The 23,942-nt window shown below is 41.5% G+C and overlaps 2 protein-coding genes across 2 annotated transcripts in view; both read left to right on the plus strand.

Moving 5' to 3' along the window:
- MED7 (mediator complex subunit 7) overlaps nt 1-23,942 on the plus strand; it is a 437,050-nt gene that overhangs the window by 405,506 nt on the left and 7,602 nt on the right. The gene's annotated exons all lie outside the window — the stretch shown is intronic.
- GARIN3 (golgi associated RAB2B interactor family member 3) lies at nt 132-4,179 on the plus strand. The gene is made up of 2 exons (XM_050793930.1): nt 132-869; nt 2,852-4,179. Exons 1-2 carry the CDS (start codon nt 252-254, stop codon nt 4,061-4,063), a joined length of 1,830 nt encoding a protein of 609 aa, XP_050649887.1. The 5' UTR covers nt 132-251; the 3' UTR covers nt 4,064-4,179.

Consider the following 23,942-nt stretch of genomic DNA (forward strand, 5'->3'; position numbering starts at 1 on the left):
CACCCACAGCCTCACCCCTGTGGAGGTGTTGATTTGTTTTGCGGGGAAGGCTGGTGACCCTGACTCGAAGGGATAGTTGCATGGAGGCTAGGACAAAGGGGTGTGAGATGAGTACAGGTCACAAAGGACTGCAGAGGATAAATGTGGTGGTGCCAGGAGATTTAGGCAGAAGCCCTGTAGGGAGATGGGCAGTTACCTTCTCTCCCTCTCTCTCTCGGGGACTCTATTTGTGGCTGGTGGAGTTGTCTTAAATGAAGAGAACTATGAGCAATGAATCTTGTTTACCTTATTACACAGCCCGCAGCTACTACTCAATGAGTGCGTTCAAAACCTCCATGGGGGACCTGCAGCGACAATTGTACAAGAGAGGAGAGTACGACATTTTCAAGTATGCACCGATGTTCGAGAGTAATTTTATTCAGATAAACAAAAAGGGAGAAGTGATTGATGTACACAACCGTGTCCGAATGGTGACAGTGGGCATCGTCTGCACCAGCCCCATCCTCCCACTGCCTGACGTCATGGTGCTGGCCCGACCAACTAAAATCTGTGAAGAGCATGTCAGACAGGGCTGGTTTGCCAAGGGGAGAGGTCGCAGACCCGTCAAGACTCTAGAGCTCACGAGACTGCTTCCCTTGAAGTTTGTGAAGATCTCCATCCACGATCGTGAGAAACAGCAGCTGCGCCTGAAACTCGCCACTGGCCGTACTTTTTATCTGCAGCTGTGTCCCTCTTCTGACACACGGGAAGATCTCTTTTGCTATTGGGAAAAACTTGTCTATCTCCTGAGGCCACCAGTAGAGAGTTACTGCAGTACCCCGACACTTCTAACTGGGGACACAGCACCCGAAGACAACAAAAGCCTAGTGGTAAGCCTCTCTAAGGCTCGAGAACACGGGGCAGGGTCTTTGAGGAGCAGTTCAAAGCCAGTCCTACAAAGCCTTTGGTGCTTTCTGAGGCCCACCTGGAAAAAGTATTGCATTTGCAAGGGCTCAGGACCAAATGAGCCACTACTAGGGGACTTACCACGCTGGGAGGTGGGAGGGCTTGTTCAAAGTGTCCCATAGGCTGAATTTCAGAGACCTTAGGTATCAGCTACTCCGGTCTCACACCCAGGGTTGAAATCCTTTCTACACCATCCTGATTGTCAGTCTTTTCTTGAACACTTATTACCCCAACCCAGGTAGTCTGATGTGTTGTGGAACTTTTCTTTATTTGTATAAATATAAGGGGTGCAAGTGTAGTTTTTTTTTTTCGTGGATATATTGTATACTGATAAAGTCTGGGCTTTTAGGGTAACCATCATCTGAATAATATACATTGTACCCACTAAGTAATTTCTCATCCCTCACCCCCTCCCACCCTTCTGAGTCTCCAATATGCAATTGGAGACTGTACAGTTTTTTGTGCATTTTTTTTTTTGAGACAGAGTTTCACTCTTATTTCCCAGGCTGGAGTGCAATGGCATGATCTTGGCTCAATGCAACCTCCGCCTCCCGGGTTCAAGAGATTCTCCTGCCTCAGCCTCTAAGTCTCTGAGTAGCTGGGATTACAGGCACCCGCCACCATGTCCAACTAATTTTTGTTTATTTTATTTTATTTTATTTTTTAGTAGCGATAGGGTTTCACCATGTTAGCCAGGCTGGTCTTGAACTCCTGACCTCAGGTGATCCACCTGCCTCAGCCTCCCAAAGTGCTGTGCAAGATTTTTAACAATGAAGAAGTCTTTCTTCCATCTGAGTCACAGTCTGTCTCCCTGTGACTACCAGGCACTGATTTCTGTGTCAATCAGCACACCCTGCGTGTGTGTATGCACATGCACAATCTTAGTAGCCACCAAAATGTAAAGTGAGTGTATCCCTTGACTGTGCAATCCCACTTCTGGAAATCTGTCCTGCAGAATATGTAAAAATAAGTGTACAAAATACAATGTCCAAGGATGAGGAATTGTATCAGTACTTTCTCTGGTACTGGAATTGTTCAACCAAAATTGAGTGACCATTGAAGGGGTACTGTAGATGGAACCTGGCAACAAATGAGAGCAAGACTTAGGCTTAGGCTGGGTGCAGTGGCTCATGCCTATAATCCCAGTACTTTGAGAGGCCGAGGAAGGCGGATCACCAGAGTTCAGGAGGTTGAGACCAGCCTGGTCAACATGACGAAAATCATCTCTACTAAATATACAAAAAAATTAGCCAGGCATGGTGGTGGGCGCCTGTTGTCCTAGCTACTCAAGAGGCAAAGGCAGGAGAATCCCTTGAACCCGGGAGGTGGAGGTTGCAGTGAGCCGAGATTGTGCCACTGCACTCCAGCCTGGGCGATAGAGTGAGATTCTGTCTCAAAAAAAAAAAAAAACAAAAAAACCAACAACAACAAAAAACAACTTAGACTTGATGATTTTAGAGATTCTGCTTTTCCTTCTCCTTCTTCTTCTTTTCTTTTTCTAAACAGTGTCTCACTCTGTTGCCTAGGCTGGAGTGCAGTAGAGTGGCGTGATCTTGGCTCACTGCAGCCTCCGCCTTCTGAGCTCAAGCGATACTCCTACCCCAGCCTACTGAGTAGCTGGGATTACAGGCACGCGCCACCCTGTCCAGCTAATTTTTTGTATTTTTAGTAGAGTCGGGGTTTTGCTATGTTGGCAAGGCTGGTCTTGAACTCCTGGCCTCAAGCGATCTGCCCGCCTCGGCCTCCCAAAGTGTTGGGATTACAGGCGTGAGCCACCATGCCCGACCCAGGTTCTTCTAATTATAAGCCTTTGAATTGTTCAGCTCCAGGATAAGAGAGGAGCAGAAAGTTCTGATCTCCATTTCAGTCATCTCTATCTCATCTGTTTCTCTTCCCCTTGGTACAGGCTGCAGAGCTCCACAGAGAAAGGGATCAGAGTGAGACTGGGCTCCACAAGCCTTGTGATGTATCCGCAGCCACCTCTTCTGCTTATGCTGGGGGAGAGGGAATTCAACGTGCCTCCCACAGAACGGCTAGTGCAGCTTCTCTATCCCGGAGCACTCCAGGGACTGCTGAAGGAGCAGCAGCCAGGACAGCAGGTGGCATAGCAGTGGCAGGAACAGCAACAGGCCCTAGAACAGATGTGGCAATAGCAGGGGCAGCAACGAGTCCTGCAACAGGCGCTGTGAGCATAGCAGCAACCAAATCTGCAGGCCCAGGCCAGGTGACCACAGCGCTGGCGGGAGCAGCCATCAAAAATCCAGGAGAAAACGAATCCAGCAAGTCCATGGCAGGTGCTGCCAACATATCCTCAGATGGTATTAGCTTGGCCTTGGTGGGTGCCGCAAGCACCTCCTCGGCAGGTACTTCCACCTCGATGGCGGGGACCACCAGTCTCTCCCAAGACAGCAGCTTGAGTGCGGCGTTTGCAGGCAGTCTGACGACCAGCAAGTGTGCAGCAGAAAGAACTGAAGGGCCAGCCGTGGGGCCCCTCATCTCCACCTTGCAGAGCGAAGGCTACATGAGTGAGCGAGATGGAAGCCAGAAGGTTTCCCTGCCCAGTGCTGAAGCCTGGAATGAAAAAAAGGAAAGAAGAGAAAAGAAGGACAGACATCCCAGTAGGAAAAGTTCTCATCACCGCAAGGCAAGTGAAAGTCACCGCAGGACAGCGGGGGACAAGAATCAGAAACCGTCCTCCCGCCGGTCCGTATCTGGCCATAAAAACATGAGAGATGACAAAAAAGAAAAAGGGCACAGCAACGTGAGGGGCAAGCGACATAGCTCCTCTCGCAAGAGCTCCACCCACAGCTCCAACAAAAAAGAGTCGAGAACAACTCACGAACTGGGGAAGAACCGATCTGCATCTAGCACAGGAGCTTTACGTAAGAAAGCCAGTAAGATCAGCTCGTTTTTAAGGAGCCTCAGGGCCACTCCTGGTTCAAAAGCAAGGGTCACATCACACGACAGAGAGGTAGATATCGTGGCTAAGATGGTGGAGAAGCAAAACATAGAGGCCAAAGTGGAGAAAGCCCAGGGTGGCCAGGAGCTGGAGATGATCAGCGGCACTGTGACATCCGAGACCACGGAGACGATCATCTTTGAAACCAAATCCATTTAAAGAGGAGCCAGGGCTACAACTGCCCAGGGATCTGGGAAGTATCCCTAGAGGAGCCCATCCCAGCTTTCTTTACTGCAGCTCAAATAATAAAGGAAATCATACAACTCCAAAAGAAATACAATCTCCTGTTTGAATTTTTCTGCCCATAGCCTGGTGGTGACCTCACAGTGGCTTCTGTGATGGTGGCTACGCTACAGCCGGAGACCCCAGCCTCCAGGCAGGTAGAGCCCCACCACCCACCCAGGCCCAGCAGAGCCAATGTGAATGTTCTGCTTTGCCTCAATCCCTTTCTTCTGTTGCTTCCCAGAGATTGTCAAAGCCACAGACGAAGAGCTGGGATGCACTACCGCCACCATGTCCCCACACCCATTCTCCTCTTTTCTCTGAATGCCCCTGAACATGGACATTCAGTCCAGTCCTTAGCCTAAGCAGAGACAGGATTCACCTCCCCTCAGGGGATATGCAGGTTAGGAAGGAGCAGTGCAGCAGTATTTGTAGGCAATTAGAATAGGAAATCTACTCATCTAGATCAGGAATTGGCAAACCATGTTCTGAGGTCTAAATCTTGCCAGCTGTCTGGATTGGTAAATAAAGTTTTATTGGAACATAGCCACAGCCATTCCTTTGCATATTGTCTATGGCTGCTTTCACACTAAAAATGACAGCTCTGAGTAGTTGCAATGGAGACCATATGGCCCGCAGAATCTAAAATATTATCTGGGCCTTTAAGAAAATGTGTGCTGACTCTTGATCTAATCTTAACAAGTCTTCCTCCAAGGTGTAGACAGTGGAGAAATTCTCACATATGCTTACCAGTAGACAACTAGGAGAATGTTTACAGTAAGACAAGTTGTAATAGCAAAACCCTGGAAATTGCCCAAATGTTCCTCAAACAGGAGAGTTAATAAATTGTGGAATGGACTACAGTGCATAATCTACAATAGTGAAAATGAATGGCAGCTCTACATGTTAGCATGAATAAATCTTTATTTTTTATCTTTTTGAGACAGAGTCTGGGTTTGTTACCCAGGCTGGAGTGCAGTGGAGTAATCTTGGTTTACTGCAACCTTGGCCACCCAGGCTCCAGCAATTCTCATGCCTCAGCCTCCTGAGTAGCTGGGATTATAGGCATCCACCACCATGCCCAGCTAATTTTTTTGTATTTTTACTAGAGGCAAGGTTTCGCCATGTTGGCCAGGCTGGTCTTGAATTCCTGACCTCAAGCAATCTGCCCTCCTAGGCCTCCCAAAGTGCTGGGATCACAGGCATGAGCCACCGTGCCCGGCTAGCATGGATAAATCTTACATAATGTGGGATACTAAAAGCAAATCACAAAAATATATATGATATAGTTCAATTTGTAGAAGAACTCAAAAATAAGATTCAACAATGGGATATATATTTGCTAAACGTAGAGAGAAAAACAAGCAAATGATAATCACAAAATTAAGGATAGTGACTATCTACAGGGTAAAGGGAGAGATGCCTGATCTGGGAGGCACACACAAGGAGTTTCAACAAAATAGTGATTATTCTATTTCTTGAAGAAGAGAGTGTATTCACGGGGTGTTGTTATTGTATCTTTAACATCTCTGAAATCAGGATTGTTTTTAAATCACTGTCAGCAAGATGTCAACTGCATGTCACTATCACTGCCTTAGAAATGCCCTAATCAATTTATTTCATCAATGTTTTCCTTTTTACACGTACACACGAGCGATGTATGACAGAATATCTAAGTCTGAAAGATATCTTTCAATAAGTATGAAATAAAAATTCTAAGTGACATAAAAAGTATTCAGAATACAGAAACATGGAAAAATGTTTAAATATATTAAGAAAAAAATAGTCCAAAATGCTGTACTAACATGATGTAAATTATGTGCAAGTTAATTCCCAGAATAAAAAAATCACACTACATTAGACATGGGATTACAAATTTTAAAAACCTTTATTGTAAAAAAATTGCCTTTCCATTTTTAAAAAACCTGTAAAAGGAGTCAATGAAAAACATTAAATTATTAACACCAGATAATAAAAGTCGGATTTGAGAAAAATGATTCCGGGAGCCATGTAAGTCCAGGAGGGGAGCACCTGCCCAGCCTTGCAAGTCTTTGCTCATTCTCTGCAGCAGCAGTACCTTGGAGGACAGAAGTTGGGTTTCCAGCAAAACTTAGGAACCTTTTCTGAACAGCAAATATGTGTAGTCGAGATGGAGGAGGTGAGAAGCGACATATTCTGGAAGGAGTGGTGGTTTGTCAGTATCAGGGGAATCCCTTCTCAGTTGCTCTAGTGGGCGGCTGGAAAATCTCACCTTGTGATTTTTGATAAATACCATAGGGGCTGAGATTAAGATGTTCTGGGAGTTGACTCTTGAAACAGTGGGTACAGGTAGAAGGACAGAGAGAGAGGCACACGCTCAAAAGTCTGAGAGGGCCTTTGGGAAAACCACCCAAGAGTGTGAAAGGTTGGCGGGTGGGGTAGAGGAGAGAGATAAAGGGAAACTCATTTCAAAGCCTTTAGTCCGGAGTTCCAGATTTGTAGCTATGCCAGAGTCTGAATTATCCTAGCTACAAACGGTTTAATTTCATGATTGTGTAGACTATGGTTTTATCTTTTGCCTTTCTTCTAGTCTTGTTTTATGCACCCTCCCCTCCCCGAAGGGTTTCTTCAGCATGAATATACTTTATTCACCCAAACGCAATTTAAGTAAACTAGAGATGGGGACTTGCCCACCACAGCGTGCTGTACCATGCACTTTCTCTACATTTCCTTTTCTATCTTGATACTTCATCAGAGATAGATGCATAAATACCTACGTATTTCAAAGCAACAGGCCTCTTCCTCAGAGGGAGTTATCAATTGGGGCATCAAGTCAATATCCCTATCAGATAAAAGCCAATACTTTTAACAGCAATATTCGTCACCATGGTAACAATTCTGCTGCTGCAAGTGCAATGAGACAGTGGATGGTTGATTACTAACCAATGATCCAAACTTAAAGTCTGGCATTACATGCATAAGTACAAAGATGACAAAGCGATATTTTGGCAAAAGCAGTATAAGATCACTCATGCAGTTGTCATGTTAGGGTGGAATCTTTCAAGCAGAGGAAACCCGTCTATGGCGAGAAGAAGCAAGGTGCCTCAAAATGTTGAAGGCAGACCATCATGGCTGGCAGGGCAAGAATGGAAGGCGAGATGCTAGAGGGAGCAGCAGGAGACAGACTGTGCAAGGCTTTGAGGTTCGTGTATGCAACTTTAACTTCTGTCCTTAGTAATGAGAAGCCACTGAAACATTTTAAGTTGAGGAGTGACTTGATCATATTTGCACTTTGTAAAGGTCGCTGTAGTTGCTGTGAGAAAAAATATTTGGGAAAGTAGTTGTTAATATGTGACCGTATGTAATTTCTGCCTCTTGCTGCAGGATCTATAAAATGAGATTAGAGCAGATGCTTTGAAAGACATGCTCCCATTAGAAATATCCATGTGATGGCTGGGCTCTGTGGCTCATGCCTGTAATCCCAGCACTTTGGGAGGCTGAGGCTGGCGGATCACCTGAGGTAAGGAGTTTGAGACCAGCCTGGCCAACATGGTGAAACACCGTCTCTACTAACAATACAAAAATTAGCCAGCCATGGTGGTGCGTACCTGTAATCCCAGCTACTCAGGAAGCTGAGGCAGAAGAATCTCTTGAACCTGGGAGGCGGAGGTTGCTGTGAGCCAAGATTGGCCACTGCACTCCAACCTGGGTGCAGAGCGATACTCTGTCTCAAAGAGGAAAAAAAAAATATTCATGTGGGGTATACGTGGTGATGCACTATCCAGACCCTCCTTCAATGAAGGACTTGTGTCCTCAGTTGCTGAGAATGCTGCCCATAGACACCTTTCAGCTGGCAGTGAGTTTAGAAATTGTGCCAGTTGCAGAGATCTCTTTCACCCAATGTGATGCTCTTTCCAGAGCCCACATCAAGAACAGTGTGATGTAGCATATGAAGGTCTGGCTGTCAGCCCAATACAGACCAAGTCTGAAGGGCTATTCTAGTTCCAGAGCTTCCTGAGGGGCCTGCATCAAAATTCACCTTCCTTCCCTGTGTACTCCTGCTTCCACCCTTTTCCCTTCCACAGGTGCTGGTCCTAAGGGCGCTCCTTAATAAACATCCTTCCCACAAAACTCTGTCTCAAAATCTGCTTCACAGAGAACACAACTTGCAACATTATGCCAGTGTAATGCACTGGGGTCACCTCCTTGTGACTTCACTAATGTTATGAAAAGTGTTGATGATAGCCAGGAAGGATATAAGGTAGCATATACAATTTTGAATTTAAATAATTTTAAAACTAGGTATATTTGCTTACTGCCAAATTAATGGGTCTATTTGAGAAAATTCAAAATATGTAGAGATACAAAAAGAAACAAGTATTTTATTGACTACTTGGATAATTCACTTCTTACTGCTTCCAGAGAGATAGAGTAGATGTGATTTTCTCTGTTCTTCCTGATCAGTACAACTAAAGATCTTGAACATTACATATAAAACAAACAGCAGAAGACTTGAAAGGTGGAAAGAAAGCTAGGAACCTCAGGAACTGAGGAACAACATCGGGGTTATTTCCCTGGGTTTTTTTGTTTGGTTGGTTAATTTTTGCCTCATATATTCCACAACCTGGAGGTGAAGAAGCTGGAACCACTTACGCCAAAATAATCCCAACAAAGATATGATCAGGAGAAAATAAATAAATAAATAAAGATCAGGAAAGGGGCAGCCAAGGAAAGCAGAAAACTTTTACACAATTACAAGTCTACTTCAGCGAAACATCACAGAAAAAAAGAAAAAGAAAAAAAACCTGTGGCCCCACCCTCACCCATGGCAAAGGCCGAGTGGAGCTGAGATTAACATCTAACATCCTCATGAGGCTGTAATGAGGCCTCCTATATCCCAAGTGTGTGGTATCAGAGAATGCCAAGGAAGGAGCTTGGACTTTGACTTCCACTCCTGATAGCTGGTGATGAAGGCCTTCCCTCCTCTTCCCTATGCTAGTGGTGTCCATTTGGGGAGCTGGAACTCCCACCCTTGCCCAGTAGTAATGGGAAGTCCACCCTGGGGGCCAAGTAACTGCTATAGAAGTAACAAGGTGACGCCCCCTCCCCATCTCCTACTGGAATAGAGTCAGAAGAAGTCCACTAAAAGTAAGTTTTAAATAAGATTCAGAGTTTTCTAATGAATAAATGTCAAGACTTAAACCAAAAATCACTAGTCATACCAAGAAATAGGAAAATTCAAAACAGAATGAAAAGAGACAACCTATAGGAGACAACATCAAAATGACAGAGATGTTAAGTTAATATCATAAAAACTTTAAGGCATCCATGAAAAGGGAGTTAGGAATGTTCTTGGAACAAATGAAAGAAATAGAAATCCTTAGCAAAGAATAAAAAAACTTCAACAAAGAAAAAGAAGATGAAAAAGAAGAACCAAACAAAAATTTTAGAACTAAAACTATAATAGCTGAAGAAAAAAGCTGAAGAAAAAAAGAAAAAAAGAAAATAGCTGAAGAAAAAAACTATAATAGCTGAAGAAAAAAGAAAAAATAGCTGAAGAAAAATTTTAGAACTAAACTATAATAGCTGAAGAAAAAAGTGGTTGGGTTGAACTGCAGAATGGAGGAGAAGACAAAAAAAATCAGTGAACTGAAAAAGGATAACAGAAAGTACCCAATCTAAACAACATAGAGAATAGTGATTAGAAGAAAAATAAAGCCTCAAGGCCTTGTGGGACTATAACAAAAAATCTAACTTTGTGTCACTGAAATCCTAGAAAGAGAGAAGAAGGGGTAAAGCTGAAGAAATAAAGATTGAAAGCCCTCAAATTTAGCAAAAGACATAAATCTACAGATTGAAGAAGTGGAGATAACACCAAATAGGGTGAACTCAGAGAAATCCATGCTAAGACAAAGCACAATTAAAGGCTGAAAACAAATAAACAAAAAATGTGGCCAAGGTAGGAAGATCACTTGAGCTCAGGAGTTTGAGAACAGCGTTGGCAACATAGGGAGAACCCGTTTCTACATTTTTTTTTTTTTAAATTAGCTAGACATGGCGGTTCACAGTTGTAGTCCCAGCTACTCAGGAGGTTGAGTTGGGAGAACTGCTTGAGCCTGGAAGGTTGAGGCTGCAGTGAACTGTAATCATACCACTGCACGTCAGCCTGGGAAAAAGAGCAACACCCTGTCTCAAAAAAATAAATAAATAAATAAATTTTTTGAAAGTAGCTAGAGAAAAATGACGTATATCTATAGGGGAAAACAATTCAAATGACAGAGGATTTCTTATCAGAAACCATGGAAAACAGAAGGAAGTGGCACATTGTTTTTCATGTGCTGAAAGAAAAGAGTTGAAACCCAGAATCCCATCCCAGCAAATTAATGCTTCAAAAATAATGGGAAAATCAAGACATTATAAATTGAAGGAAAACAAAATTTGCCATCAGTAGACCTATCCTACAAGAATGGCTAAAGGATGTTCTGTAAACAGTAAGGAAATGATTTATAAAAAGTAGGGCGGGATTGTGGAAGATAAAGAAAGAACATAGTAAGCAAAAATATGGGAAAACACAATAGATTTTTCTTCTCTTGCATTTTCTAAGTTATGTTTGACAGTTTAAGCTGTCTGATGGGATTAAAATTTTGTTGAGGAAATATCTAAGGCCATTATATTATAAATGTGGGAAAGTAAAGGGATAGAAAGAAAGGTAAGGTTTCTATATTTCACTCAAACTACTAAAATGGCATGATAGATTGTAAAAAGTTACATATACATAATAGAATACCTAGAGCAATCACTAAAAAAGCTAAAAAGAAGGTATACTCAAAAACATTATAGATAAACCAGAACAGAATTTTAAAAACTGTTCAAGTAAACCACAGGAAGGCAGGAAAAATAAAATAGAAACAAAAACACAGAGAACATAAAGCGAAAAATAAAATGGCATACGTAAGCCCTGACATATTAATAATCACATTAAATGTAAATGGTCTAAATATACCAATTAAAAGACATTGGCAGAGTGAACAAAAAAGCATGACCTAACTACATGCTGTCAACAAAAGCTGCCTACAAATATAATGATATAGGCATTTTGAAAGTAAAAGGATGAAGAAAGATGTGTTATGAAAATGTTAATCAAAGTGAACCAGAAATAGCTATATTAATATGATAGACTGCAGAGCAGAGAAAATTACCACAGAGAGGCATAATGATAAAAAGGATATTAAAGGGACCAAGAAGACATAGCAATTCTAAGTGTTTTAACCAAATATAAGAGTTGCAAAATATGTAGAGTAAAAACTGGTAGAACTGAAAGTAATAAATCCACATTCGTAGTTTGAGGAGGCACACCCCTCTCTCAAAAATTTAAAGAACAATTAAACAGAGAATTGGTAATTATATAGAAGACATCAATAACACTATCAACTAATGGGATTTAATCAAAATTAATAGAACACTCCACTCAACAACAACAGAATACACATTCTCATCAAGATACCACAGAATGGGCCGGACGCGGTGGCTCACGCCTGTAATCCCAGCACTTTGGGAGGCCGAGGCGGGCGGATCACGAGGTCAGGAGATCGAGACCATCCTGGCTAACACGGTGAAACCCCGTCTCTACTAAAAATGCAAAAAATTAGCCGGGCGAGGCGGCGGGCGCCTGTAGTCCCAGTTACTCGTGAGGCTGAGGCAGGAGAATGGCGTGAACCCGGGAGGCGGAGCTTGCAGTGAACTGAGATCGCGCCACTGCACTCCAGCCTGGGTGACAGAGCGAGACTCTGTCTCAAAAAAAAAAAAAAAAAAAAAAAAAAAAAAAAGATACCACAGAATGTATACCAAGATCAGGACAACATCCTGGGCCATAAAAGAAACTTCAACAACTTTAAAAGAATTGAAATAATACCATGTGTTTTCTGACCACAGTGGAATCAAACTAGAAATCAATAACAGAAAGGTAACAGGAAAATCTCCAAACACTTAGAACTGTGTTGTTAGAATCTAAGTGGTAAAAGGGAGTCAAAAAGGTAGTCTAAAGGGAAATAAAAATTACATTGAATTGGCAGGGCACGGTGGCTCATGTCTATAATTCCAGCACTTTGGGAGGTTGAGACAAGGGGTTTGCTTGAGCCTATGAGTTCGAAGTAGAAATGAGCTATGATTATGCCTCTGTACTCCAGGCTGGGCAACAGAGTGAGACTCCAGAAATAAAAAAGAAATATAAATCATATCAAAATGTGTGGGATACAGGTAAGTAAAGGAATTAGCACTGTATGCATGCACTTTCTAGAAAAGACAAAGAAGTTTTTTTCTTTTACTTTTTCTTTTTTTTTTTGGTTTGAGACAGGGTCTTGCTCTGTCGCCCAGGCTGGAGTGCAGTGGCACAGTCTTGGCTCACATAAACGTCAATCTCCTAGGCTCAAGCAATCCTCCCACCTCAGCCATGTGAATAGCTGAGACTACAAGCAAGTGCCACCACACCTGGCCAATTTTTGTATTTTTTGTAGAGATGGGTTTTTGCCATGTGGGCCAGGCTTGTCTTGAACCCTTGACCTCAGGTGATCTGCCCGCCTCAGCCTCCCAAAGTGCTGGGATTACAGGCGTGAGCCACTGCACCCGGCCTAATTTTTTTTTTTTTTTTTTTGAGGCAGAGTCTTGCTCTGTTGCCCAGGCTAGACTGCAGTGGAGCAATCTCAGCTCACTGCAACCTCTGCCTCCCAGGTTCAAGTAATTCTCCTGCCTCAGCCTCCCAAGTAGCTGGGATTACAGGTGCACACCACTATGCACAACTAATTTTTGTATTTTTAGTACAGACAGCGTTTTGCCATGTTGGCCAGGCTCGTCTCGAGCTCCTGACCTCAAGTGATCCACCTGCCTTGGCCTCCCAAAAGTGCTGGGATTACAGGCGTGAGCCACCATGCCCAACCTGAAGAAAGAAATTTAAAAAGACCTAAGTCATGGATTGGATTTCTCAACATAGTAAAAATGTCAGTTTTCCCCAAAGTAATATACAGATTTAATATGATTTCTATCAAAATCCTAGTTATTCTGTAGATTTAGAAGTGATTATTCTAAAATTTATATGGAATGGGAAAGGAATGGGAATAGAACAGTTGTGGAAAAAAGAATAGAGTGGGATGAATCAGTCTACCTAATTTTAGGACTAGTTATACAGCTATAGCAATCAAGACTGTAAGTTACGGATGGAGGGATAAAACAGATAGCTAAATGGAACTGAATAGAATACCCAGAAATAGATCTTTACAAATATGGCTGACAGATTTTTAAAAATAAAAGTGCAAGAGTAATTTTAAAAAATAGACTTTTGCACATACGGTGCAGGAGCAATCAGACATCCATAGGCAAAAAAATTAGCCTTAAATAAGGCTCACACCTTATTTTAAAAAATGAACTCAAAATAGATCACTGACTTACTTTAAAAACAGAAAACTGTAAAACTTTTAGGAAAGAAACATCGGGGATAATCTTTGGAAACTAGGACTTGGAAAAGAGTTATTAAACTCAACCCTGAAAGTATAACTAATAAAGGGAAATATTGATAAGCTAGACTCCTCCAAAATTAAAAACTTTCACTCTTTGAATGACTTGGGGAAAAGAATAAAGACAGGCTAAAAACTGGAGCAAATATTTGCAAACTACATATTCCATAAAGGACTAGTATGTAGAATATACAAGGAACTCTCAAAATTCAACATTAAAAAAAACAAACAGTCCAATTAGAAAATAGGGAAAAGATATCAAGATAAACTTTTTTCAGAGGATATACAGATAGTACATAAGCCCATGAGAAAATATTCAGTATCATTAGTCATTAGGGAAATGCACATTAAAGCCACAATAGTTTAATACTATACACATATAGATACTACTATACACATATTAGAATGATTAAAACAAAAATAATAAATAAGGAACAACACCAAATTATGATGTAAAACCAGAGAAACTATACCACCCACACATTGCTAGTGGGCACGTAAAGTAAGCCAATAAGGAAAACAGTCTGGTAGTTCCTTTTTTTTTTTTTTTGAGACAGAGTCTCATGTGTTCCCCAGACTGGAGTGTAGTGGCGTGATCTCGGCTCACTGCAACCTCCACCTCCTGGGTTCAAGTAATTCCCCTGCCTCAGCCTCCTGAGTAGCTGGGATTACAGGCATGTGCCACCATGCACAGCTAATTTTTTAAACTTTAATAGATACAGGAGGTTTCACCATATTGGCCAGGTGGCTCTCAAACTCCTGACTTCAAGTGATCCACCCACCTCAGCTTCCCAAAGTGTTGGGATTACAGGCATGAGCCACCATGCCAGGTTGGTAGTTTCTTAAAAATTAAACATGCCACTACCATACAACCCAGCAATTGTACCCCTTCGCATCTATCTCAGAGAAATGAAGACTTACATTCACACAAAAACTTGTAAACATACATTCATAGCGGCTTTCTTTGTAATATCCATATACTGAAGACAACACAGATGTAAAACCCACTTGTTGTACACCCATCCCATGGAATAATATTCAGTTAAAAAATGGAATGCACTATTTATTCATGCAACAACATAGATGAATCTCCAGAGAATATGCTAGCTAAAAAAGTCATCCACCAAAGGTAATATACTGATTGATTCCATTTATATAACATTCTTGAAACTAAAAAAAGCAGATTAGTGGTTGCCATGAGTTAAGAGGGAGGTGGGAACAGGAGGGAAGTAGATGTGCTATGAAGGGCATTATGAGGGACTTTTTTAGTGATGGAAGTGTATCTTGACTATATTTCTGTCAATATCCTGGTTGTGATATTGTATTAAAGTTTTGCAAGATGTTACCATTGGGGTAAACTGGGCAAAGTGTACAAGAGATTTCTCTGTGTTACTTCTTAAAATTACATGTGAATCCATAAGTATCTCAAATTAAAAATCTTAATTTACCCACCAAGTTATTTCATGGATATTGACAAACTGATTCTAAAGTTTCCATAGAGAGGCAAAAGACCCAGAATAGCCAATATCATACAGAGAGAGAATGAAGTTAAAGAACTGACACTACCAGACTTCAAGCCTACAAAGCCACAGCAATTGAGACAGAGTGGTACTGGTGAAAGAATAGACAAATGGGTCAATGGAAGACAATAGAGAGTCTAGAAATAGACTCGTACAAATATAGTTAACCAATCTTTGACAAAGGAGCAAAGGCAGTTCAATGATGAAAGGAGAGTCTTTTCAAGAAGTGGTGCTGGAACATCCAGACATCCATATGCAAAAAATTGAATCTAGGGACAGACCTTACACTCTTCCCAAAAATTAACACAAAATAAATCTTCTAGAAGACATGAATCTTCTAGAAATTAACACAAAACGAAACTTCTAGATGACAACATAAGAGATAATCTAGATGGCCTTGGCTTTGGCAATCAGTTTTTAGATACGACACCAATGGAATGGTCCATGAAAGAAAGAATTAATGAGCTGACTTCACTAAAATTAAAAATGCTGCTTGAATCATCTTGTATGTTCTGCATGAAAAGAAAGAAATCTGTTCTGTGAAGGACAAGAGGATGAGAAGACAAGCTACAAGCTACAGGCTACAAGAAAATATTTACAGAAGACGTATCTGATAAAGGTCTGTTGTCCAAAATATACAAAGAGCTCTTAAAACTCAATAATAAGAAAATGAACAACACGACTAATAAATCAGCAAAAGATTTCAACAGACACCTGACCAAAGAAGATATACAGAAGGCAGATAAGCATGTGAAAAGATGTTCAAAATCATATGCCATTAACAAATTACAACAACAATGAAGTGTCTCTGTACCGCTGTCTTCAAGTGATTCTCCTGCCTCAACCTCCCTAAGTGCTGGGATTACAGGCATGAGCCACCATGCCCAGCACAATGAGATGTCATGCATAACTATTAGAACCACTAACACCCAAAACACCACCACCAACAAAAGTTGTTGAGGAGGTAGAACAACAGGAACTCACGTTCATTGCTAATGAAAGTGCAAAATGGTACAGCCATGTTGGAAGACATTTTGGTAGTGTCTTACAAAACCAAACAGACTCTTACCGTATGATCCAACAATCAGGCTCCTGGGTATTTACATGAATGAGTCGAAAACTCCCATCCAAACAAAAAGTTACACATTGTTTATAGCAGTTGTGTTCATAATTGTCAAAACTTGGAATCAACCAAGTCCTTCAGTAGGTGAATAGATAACCTGTGGTACATCCCAACAATGAAATAGTATTAAGTAATGAAAGGAAATTGGCTATAAATCCACAAAAATAAAGAAAGGAGACATTAAATGTATATTACCAAGTAAAAGAAGCCAGTCAGAAAAGGCTACATATTGTATGATTCTGGATAAAATAGGCAGAATTATGGGGACAATAAAAAGTCAGCTGGACGTGTGGCTCACTTCCACCTGTAATATCAGCACTTTGGGAGGTCAAGGCAGAAGGATCTTTTGAGCCCAGGAGTTTGAGACCACCCTGGGCAACATGGTGAGACTTCATCTCTTTAAAAAAAAAAAAACACAAAAGTCACACGTGGTGGTACCTGCATGCATGCTGTGGTCCCAGCTACTCAGGAAGCTGAGGTGGGAGGATCATCTGAGCCTGGGATGTTGGGGCTGCAGTGAGGCATGATTACACCACTGCACTTCAGCCTGGGTGACATAGTGAGACTCTGTCTCAAAAAATAATAATAAATATTTTAAAGTTACCCACGAATGACGGTGCACACCTATAGTCTCAGCTACCCAGGAGAAGGAGGTGGGAGAATGCTTGAGCCCAGGAGTTTGAGGCTGCAGAGAACTACAATTGTGTCAATGCCTGGGCAACAGAGTGAGATTATGAATCTAAAACATGAGATAAAACAAAACAAACAAAAAACTCCCAAACAAACGAACAAACAAAAGATAATGATATCCAGGGGTTTGATGAGAGGGAGGACATTCCAGAGCACAGGCGATTTTTATGGCAGTGAAACTATTGTCTATGGTACCATAATGGTGAATATATGTCATTATGTGTTGTCGAACCCATAGTGTACAACACCAAGAGTGAAGCCCAGTGTGAACTATGGACTTTAGGTACTAACGACGTGTCATTGTTGGCTCGTCAAAATCAAATGCACCACTCTGGTGCAGGATGTCGATGATGGTGGAGGCTGTGAGTGTGTGGGGGGAGCAGGTATATGGGAACTCTTTGTACTTTCCACTCAGCTTTGCTGTTAACCTAACACTGCTCTAAAAAATAGTCTGCTTAAAAAGTAAAGTAGACTGGTTGGCTGGGCACGGTGGCTCATGCCTGTAATCCCAGCACTTTGGGAGGCTGAGGTGGGCAGATACCTTGAGTCCAGGAGTTCAAGACCAGCCTGGGCAACATGATAAAACCCCGTCTCTATTAAAAGTATGTTCTTATTGGCCGGGCACGGTGGCTCATGCATGTATTCCCAGTACTTTGGGAGGCTGAGGTGGGAGGATCACGTGAGGTCAGGAGTTCGAGACCAGCCTGGCCAACATGGTGAAATCCCATGTTGATACTAAAAATACAAAAACTAGCTGAGTGTGGTAGCGGGCACCTGTAATCCCAGCTACTTGGGAGGCTGAGGCAGGAGAATTGCTTGAATCCAGGAGCCAAGATCGCGCCATTGCTCTCCAGCCTGGGTGATAGAGTGAGACTCCATTTAAAAAAAAAAAAAAAGTTTTTAATTACAGAAAAAGGGAAAAAGGTAGACTGGTTATGGAATTACAGGGCATCTTTTTAATCCCTTGGAAGAAAAGTTTTACTCCCTCATTAGACATGACTCTTCAAATGCTCTTTGAAATCTGTGAGATTGCTTTCTCTAATTTGCATACAATCAACAATAAATACATAGGGAGGTAATAACAGTACTAATCAATACCAAATCTCAAAGAAATTTGGAGATGATATGATTCAGTATTTGTCAAACTTTTGCACATATTGATCTTTTAAAAAAATATAAAATCATAAATGGAACTTAGTAAACAAAAGAGACGAAGGTGAGGGCCCCCTGTCTGAAAGTAGGGGTAGAGTGGGCAGCCTGAAGCCCCACCAGCTTGGCTCCCCTTTGCCTCAGGGGACACCTGGAATGCATTTCCGTGACTTGGAGGCCACTGGTTTGACCTGAGGTTCTCACTTTACTGAGAAAAATGTGTCTTGCTTAAGGTTACCCATCTGATTGGTTGAAATCAGGTCTATGGAATCTCAGGTCAGACTCTTTTCCATTCTGCTTTACCCTGATTGATTTGGGGGCATTCTCAGGCTAACAAATGTTGGAAGACAAACTGGGACTCAGGTATCAGAGGTGGTGGAAGATAATAAAGAGACAAAGGAAAGGAGACTAGAAGGAAGATAGTCAAATTCTGTGCAATACACAGACTGGAGTCTGAATGGGGTAAAGAAACCCACAGGGGTCAGAATTCATAAAATCTGTCTCTGTCGGAAGCCCACGTTCTAAGAGAAGTTCATCTTGGACCTGAAGCAGGGTAGACTCAAGTGGATAAAGACTTTCCCAGATAACTGCAGGGAAGCAGCACCTGGACTTGCCATGTGTTGGGCCACTGTGTCTGCAGCACCTAGGACAGTAGCTGGCATGTAGTAAGTGAGTAACAAATATTGGGTGAATGCCAGCCTGGGCAACGTGGCAAAACCCTGTCTCTACAAGAAATACCCAAATTAGTTGGGCGTGTTGGCACATGCCAGTAGTCACAGCTACTCTGGAGGCTGAAGTGGGAGAATCACTTGAGCCTGGGAAGCAGAGGTTGCAGTGAGCCGAGATCCTGCCACTGCACTCCAGCCTGGGGGATAAAGTGAGACGCTGTCTCAAAATATTTATTTCCTAATAAATACATCCATTCACCAAAGATATATATTAAAATACATAATATATAAAACATATAACACATAATACATAATTTGTATTATATACTATATATAATTTTTATTATATATTACATATAACATATATTATATATGATATATATTGAATTTTTGTGATGTATGTTTTAATATATATTATAAATCTATATTAAAATATATATGATATATAATATATACATTGGGGTGAATAAATGCCTCATTAAACTTTAAAATTCTGTCTATGAGGACACTACTACCCATACCCTTGGGAAAATAATTCTGGCCTTTTACAGTTGCATGAAAAACCTCTCTTCTTTAAATGGTTGTGTGTGAACTACTAATCCTGTCTTTGTTTAAAATTGTAATATTTTGGCTGGGCGTGGTGGCTCATGCCTGTAATCCCAGCACTTTGGGAGGCTGAGGCAGGTGGATCACCTGAGGTTGGCAGTTCCAGACCAGCCTGACCAACATGGAGAAACCCTGTCTCTACTAAAAATACAAAATTAGCCGAGCATAGTGGTGCATGCCTGGAATCCCAGCTACTCAAGAGGCTGAAGCAGGAGAATCGCTTGAACCCAGGAGGTGGACGTTGCGAGAGCCAAAAAGAAATTGTAATATTTTGTAGATCATGAGTTTTTCCCTTAATTTTTTTATTTAAAATATTCTGTAGGCCGGGCGCGGTGGCTCAAGCCTGTAATCCCAGCACTTTGGGAGGCCGAGGCGAGCGGATCACGAGGTCAGGAGATCGAGACCATCCTGGCGAACACGGTGAAACCCTGTCTCTACTAAAAAATACAAAAAACTAGCCAGGCGAGGTGGCGGGCGCCTGTAGTCCCAGCTACTCGCGAGGCTGAGACAGGAGAATGGCGTGCACTCGGGTGGCGGAGCTTGCAGTGAACTGAGATCCGGCCATTGCACTCCAGCCTGGGCGACAGAGCGAGACTCCGTCTCAAAACAAAACAAAACAAAAAAACAAGCAAACAAACAAACAAACAAATATATATATATATATATTCTGTTAAGATATTACTTATCTTGTTTTTTGTTTTTTGTTTTTGAGACGGAGTTTTGCTCCTGTTGCCCAGGCTGGAGTGCAATGGTGCGATCTCAGCTCACCGCAACCTCGGCCTCCCAGGTTCAAGCAATTCTCCTGCGTGAGCCTCCCAAAGTGCTGGGATTACAGGTATAAGCCACTGCGCCCAGCCAATATTATTTATCTTGATTACTGAGTTTGCTCCTCCTTAATTTTGTACATGAGGCTTGTTCCTTTCACACCTCCACCTAGTCTTGATCCTGATGTGAAGCTACACTGAAAGCAGGTAGCTCACATTTATACGCACACCATTAAGGAGAATTTTTTTCTTCTTTCTTTTGCTTTTGCTCAAATCTGTCTTCGAACAAAAATATATTCAACATTGGCCATGAGTGAGGTAATTCCAGGGATTGTTAAGGGGATGCCCAGATAAGTCAGGAACTTAGCTACAGTCATAGAAATAATACATGAGAATAATTACAACTTCAGCTAGAGGAGTGCTGTAAGAAGTAAAGGAAAGAGGCTTTGAGTGGGTGAGAGGTAACTTTTATTTGGGTGAACTTAGAGAAACCTTTTGGAGAGGACCACCTTTGAGATGGATCTTAAAGAGGGAACTTAAATGGATTGGATGCAGCCCAGATCCTTTAGGGAGTGTATAGAAAATCAATCAATCAATGAATCAATAAAATGGGTATTTTTTGTTGTTGTTGAGACGGAGCCTTGCTCTGTTGCCCAGGCTGGAGTGCAATGGTGCAATCTCAGCTCACTGCAACTTCCGCCTCCTGGGTTCAAGTGATTCTCCTGCCTCAGGCTCCCGAGTAGCTGGGATTACAGGCTCACATAATCACGCCTGGCTAATTTTTGCATTTTTAGTAGAGACAGGGCTTCCCCATGTTGGCCAGGCTGATCTCGAACTTCTGACCTTAGGTGATCCACTTGCCTCAGCCTCCCAAACTGCTGGGATTACAAGTGTGAGCCACCACGCCCGGCCGTAATGGGTATATTTTGTGATAATTTAAAGAACAGGTATGATGATGGCATGGCTATTTTTTTTCCTCTGGTGAAATTCCACATAATGTAATTGTAGATTTTAACAGTGACAGCTACAACAAATAATTCAAAACGGCTTACCTGCCTTTTTGTAGGATTACAAATTCATTTTAGGTTCTTCAACCTGCAAGTGATAACTGACAATGTCTCTCAGTAGGTCCCAATATGTGGGACACAAATCTTGCTCACAAGAAGTTGAAGCTGGGGATTATTTCCAAATGCCAGGGTTGCTGCTTCCCCCTGCTGGTAAGAAAAAATGTTGTAGGCAAAGCAAACCGCAAGCGCTCTCCCCACCGGTGTGTGCTGCACACAGATCTGGATTGTTGACACTGTTAGTGATAAGGTCATTGGCACCCATGAAGTAGCAACAACAACAAAATAGTGATTAGGAATTGAAACTATACTGCAGACTGCAGAAAAAAAAAAAAATTAGCAATGTCTCTCATCCAAAGTGCATCATTAAGGCCGGGGATGGTGGCTCATGCCTGTAATCCCAGCACTTTGGGAGGCCAAGGTGGATGGATCACCTGAAGTGAGGAGTTCGAGACCAGCCTGCACAACATGGTGAAACCCCATTTCTACAAAAGTAAAAAAATTAGCTGGACGTGGTGGCGTGCATCTATAGTCCCAGCTACTCAGGAGGCTGAGGCAGGAGAATCACTTGAACCTGAGAGGCAGAGGCTGCAGTGAGCAGAGATCACACCACTGCACAGCAGCCTGGGTGACAGAGTAAGAGTCTGTCTTAAAAAAAAAAATGCATCGTCATAATCGTATACAGTATATGAGCTTATAAAAATCAGGAAGAAGCACGGAGTGGAGATGAAATTTTTATTTTCTTTTTTCCTTTCCTTTCCCTTTTTTTTTTTTTTTTTTTTTTTTTTTTTTTTGAGACGGAGTTTCACTCTTGTTGCCCAGGCTGGAGTGCAATTGTGCGATCTTGGCTCACTGCAAACTTTGCCTCCTGGGTTCAAGTGATTCTCCTGCCTCAGCCTCCTGAGTAGCTGGGATTACAGGTGTGTGCCACCATGCCTGGCTAATTTTGTATTTTTAGTAGAGATGGGGTTTCTCCATGTTGATCAGGCTGGTCTCAAACTCCTGACCTCAGGTGATCTGCCTACCTCGGCCTCCCAAAAGTGTTGGGATTACAGTCGTGAGCCACCGTGCCCAGCCTTTTTTTTTTTTTTTTTTTTTTTTTTGGCAGAGTTTCACTCCGTTGCTTAGGTTGGAGTAGAGTGGCACTATCACGGCTCAAGCAATCCTCCCACATCAGCCTTCCAAGTAACTAGGACCCGACGTGCATTTTTTTTACTTGCTGTGTTCCAATTATTCTGCCTGGGCTGATCAGCAGGCCAAAGATACAATGTAACTGACTAACAGATGCTCAGAGATTATTATCTATAAATCTGTCTACCAATGACAGAGGTAGTAAGGCTAACAAAATTAACAAGTTGCTGTAACAATTGGACTTCCATAAGCATAAATAAAAAAATAAAAGGAATTTTGACCCTTACCGGGCATCAAATACAAAAATTAACCCCCAAAGGATCATGGACCTAAATGTAAAACTTAAAATTAGAAAACTTGTAGAAGAAAACAGAGGAAAAATCTTTGTGACTTTGAGTTAGGCAAAGATTCTTGGAAAGGACACAAAAAGTATGAACCATGAAAGAAAATAATTGATAAACTGGTCATCATCAAAAAGAAAAAACTCTGCTTGCTGAAAGACACTTAAAAAATGAAATGATTAACCACAGACTAGGAGAAAATATTTGTAAAAGACATATCTGATCAAGGACTTATACCTTGTGTGTATTTGTGTGTGTGTGCCCTTGCAATTCAATAGTAAGAAAACATGCCAATTTAAAAATTGGGCAAAAATTTTGAACAGACAGTTCACCAAAGAAAAGATATATATGGCCAGTAAACACATGAAAGATATCTAATACGAAGGAAATGCAAATTAAAATCATTATACAGATATTAGAATAGCAAAAAGTAAAAAATAAAAGGATAATACCAAGTGCAGATTGAGGGCAACTATACCTCCTGCAGATTGCTGAGAGATGAAAAATAAGCAGCCTCTTTAGAAAACTGCTTGGCAGTTTCTCATGTAGTTAAATATATAATTATTATAAGGTCCAGCAATTGTATCACTATGTTGTTAGCCAAAAGAAATGAAAACATATGTCCATACAATTGACTTGCATGGGAACGTTTATAGTAGTTTTGCTAATAATCACTTCAAACTGAAATAACCCAAATGTCTATTAACCAGTGAAGGGATACGTGAATTACAGCACATTCATACAATGGAATATTCCTTATCTGTAAAAACGAACAAAGTATTATACATTGAACAACATTGATGGACTTCAAAAGTATTATGCTGGGTGAAAGGAACCAGATACCAAAGACTGCATACTTTCTAATTTCATTTATATGACATTCTGGAAAAGGTGAAACTATATGAACAGAAATCAGATCAGTGGTTACTAGAGGATGGGGATAAAGGGAAGGAATCGAATAAAAAAAACATTGTTTGGGGTGATGAAATAGTCTACATCTTAATCCAGGCGGTAGTGGTTTTATGTCAGTGTGTATTTATCAAAACTCACATAACTATTCACCTAGAGTTAATTTTATTCTATGTGAAGTATCCCTCAATAAACCTAAATTTTAAAAAATCAATAGGGTGGAAACTAAAAATTTCTGCTTGCCATTCAGGTTCAAATGATAGCGATGTTTTCTATAATGTGCCAAGATCCTAAGGGAGGCAAGAAGTCAGTTACCGTGCGTCTTTGCCCATTTCTACCCTTTCATCTCCCCCACTCTTTCTTTCT

Source organism: Macaca thibetana, chromosome 6, assembly GCF_024542745.1.
Source record: "Macaca thibetana thibetana isolate TM-01 chromosome 6, ASM2454274v1, whole genome shotgun sequence".
NCBI lineage: Eukaryota > Metazoa > Chordata > Mammalia > Primates > Cercopithecidae > Macaca > Macaca thibetana.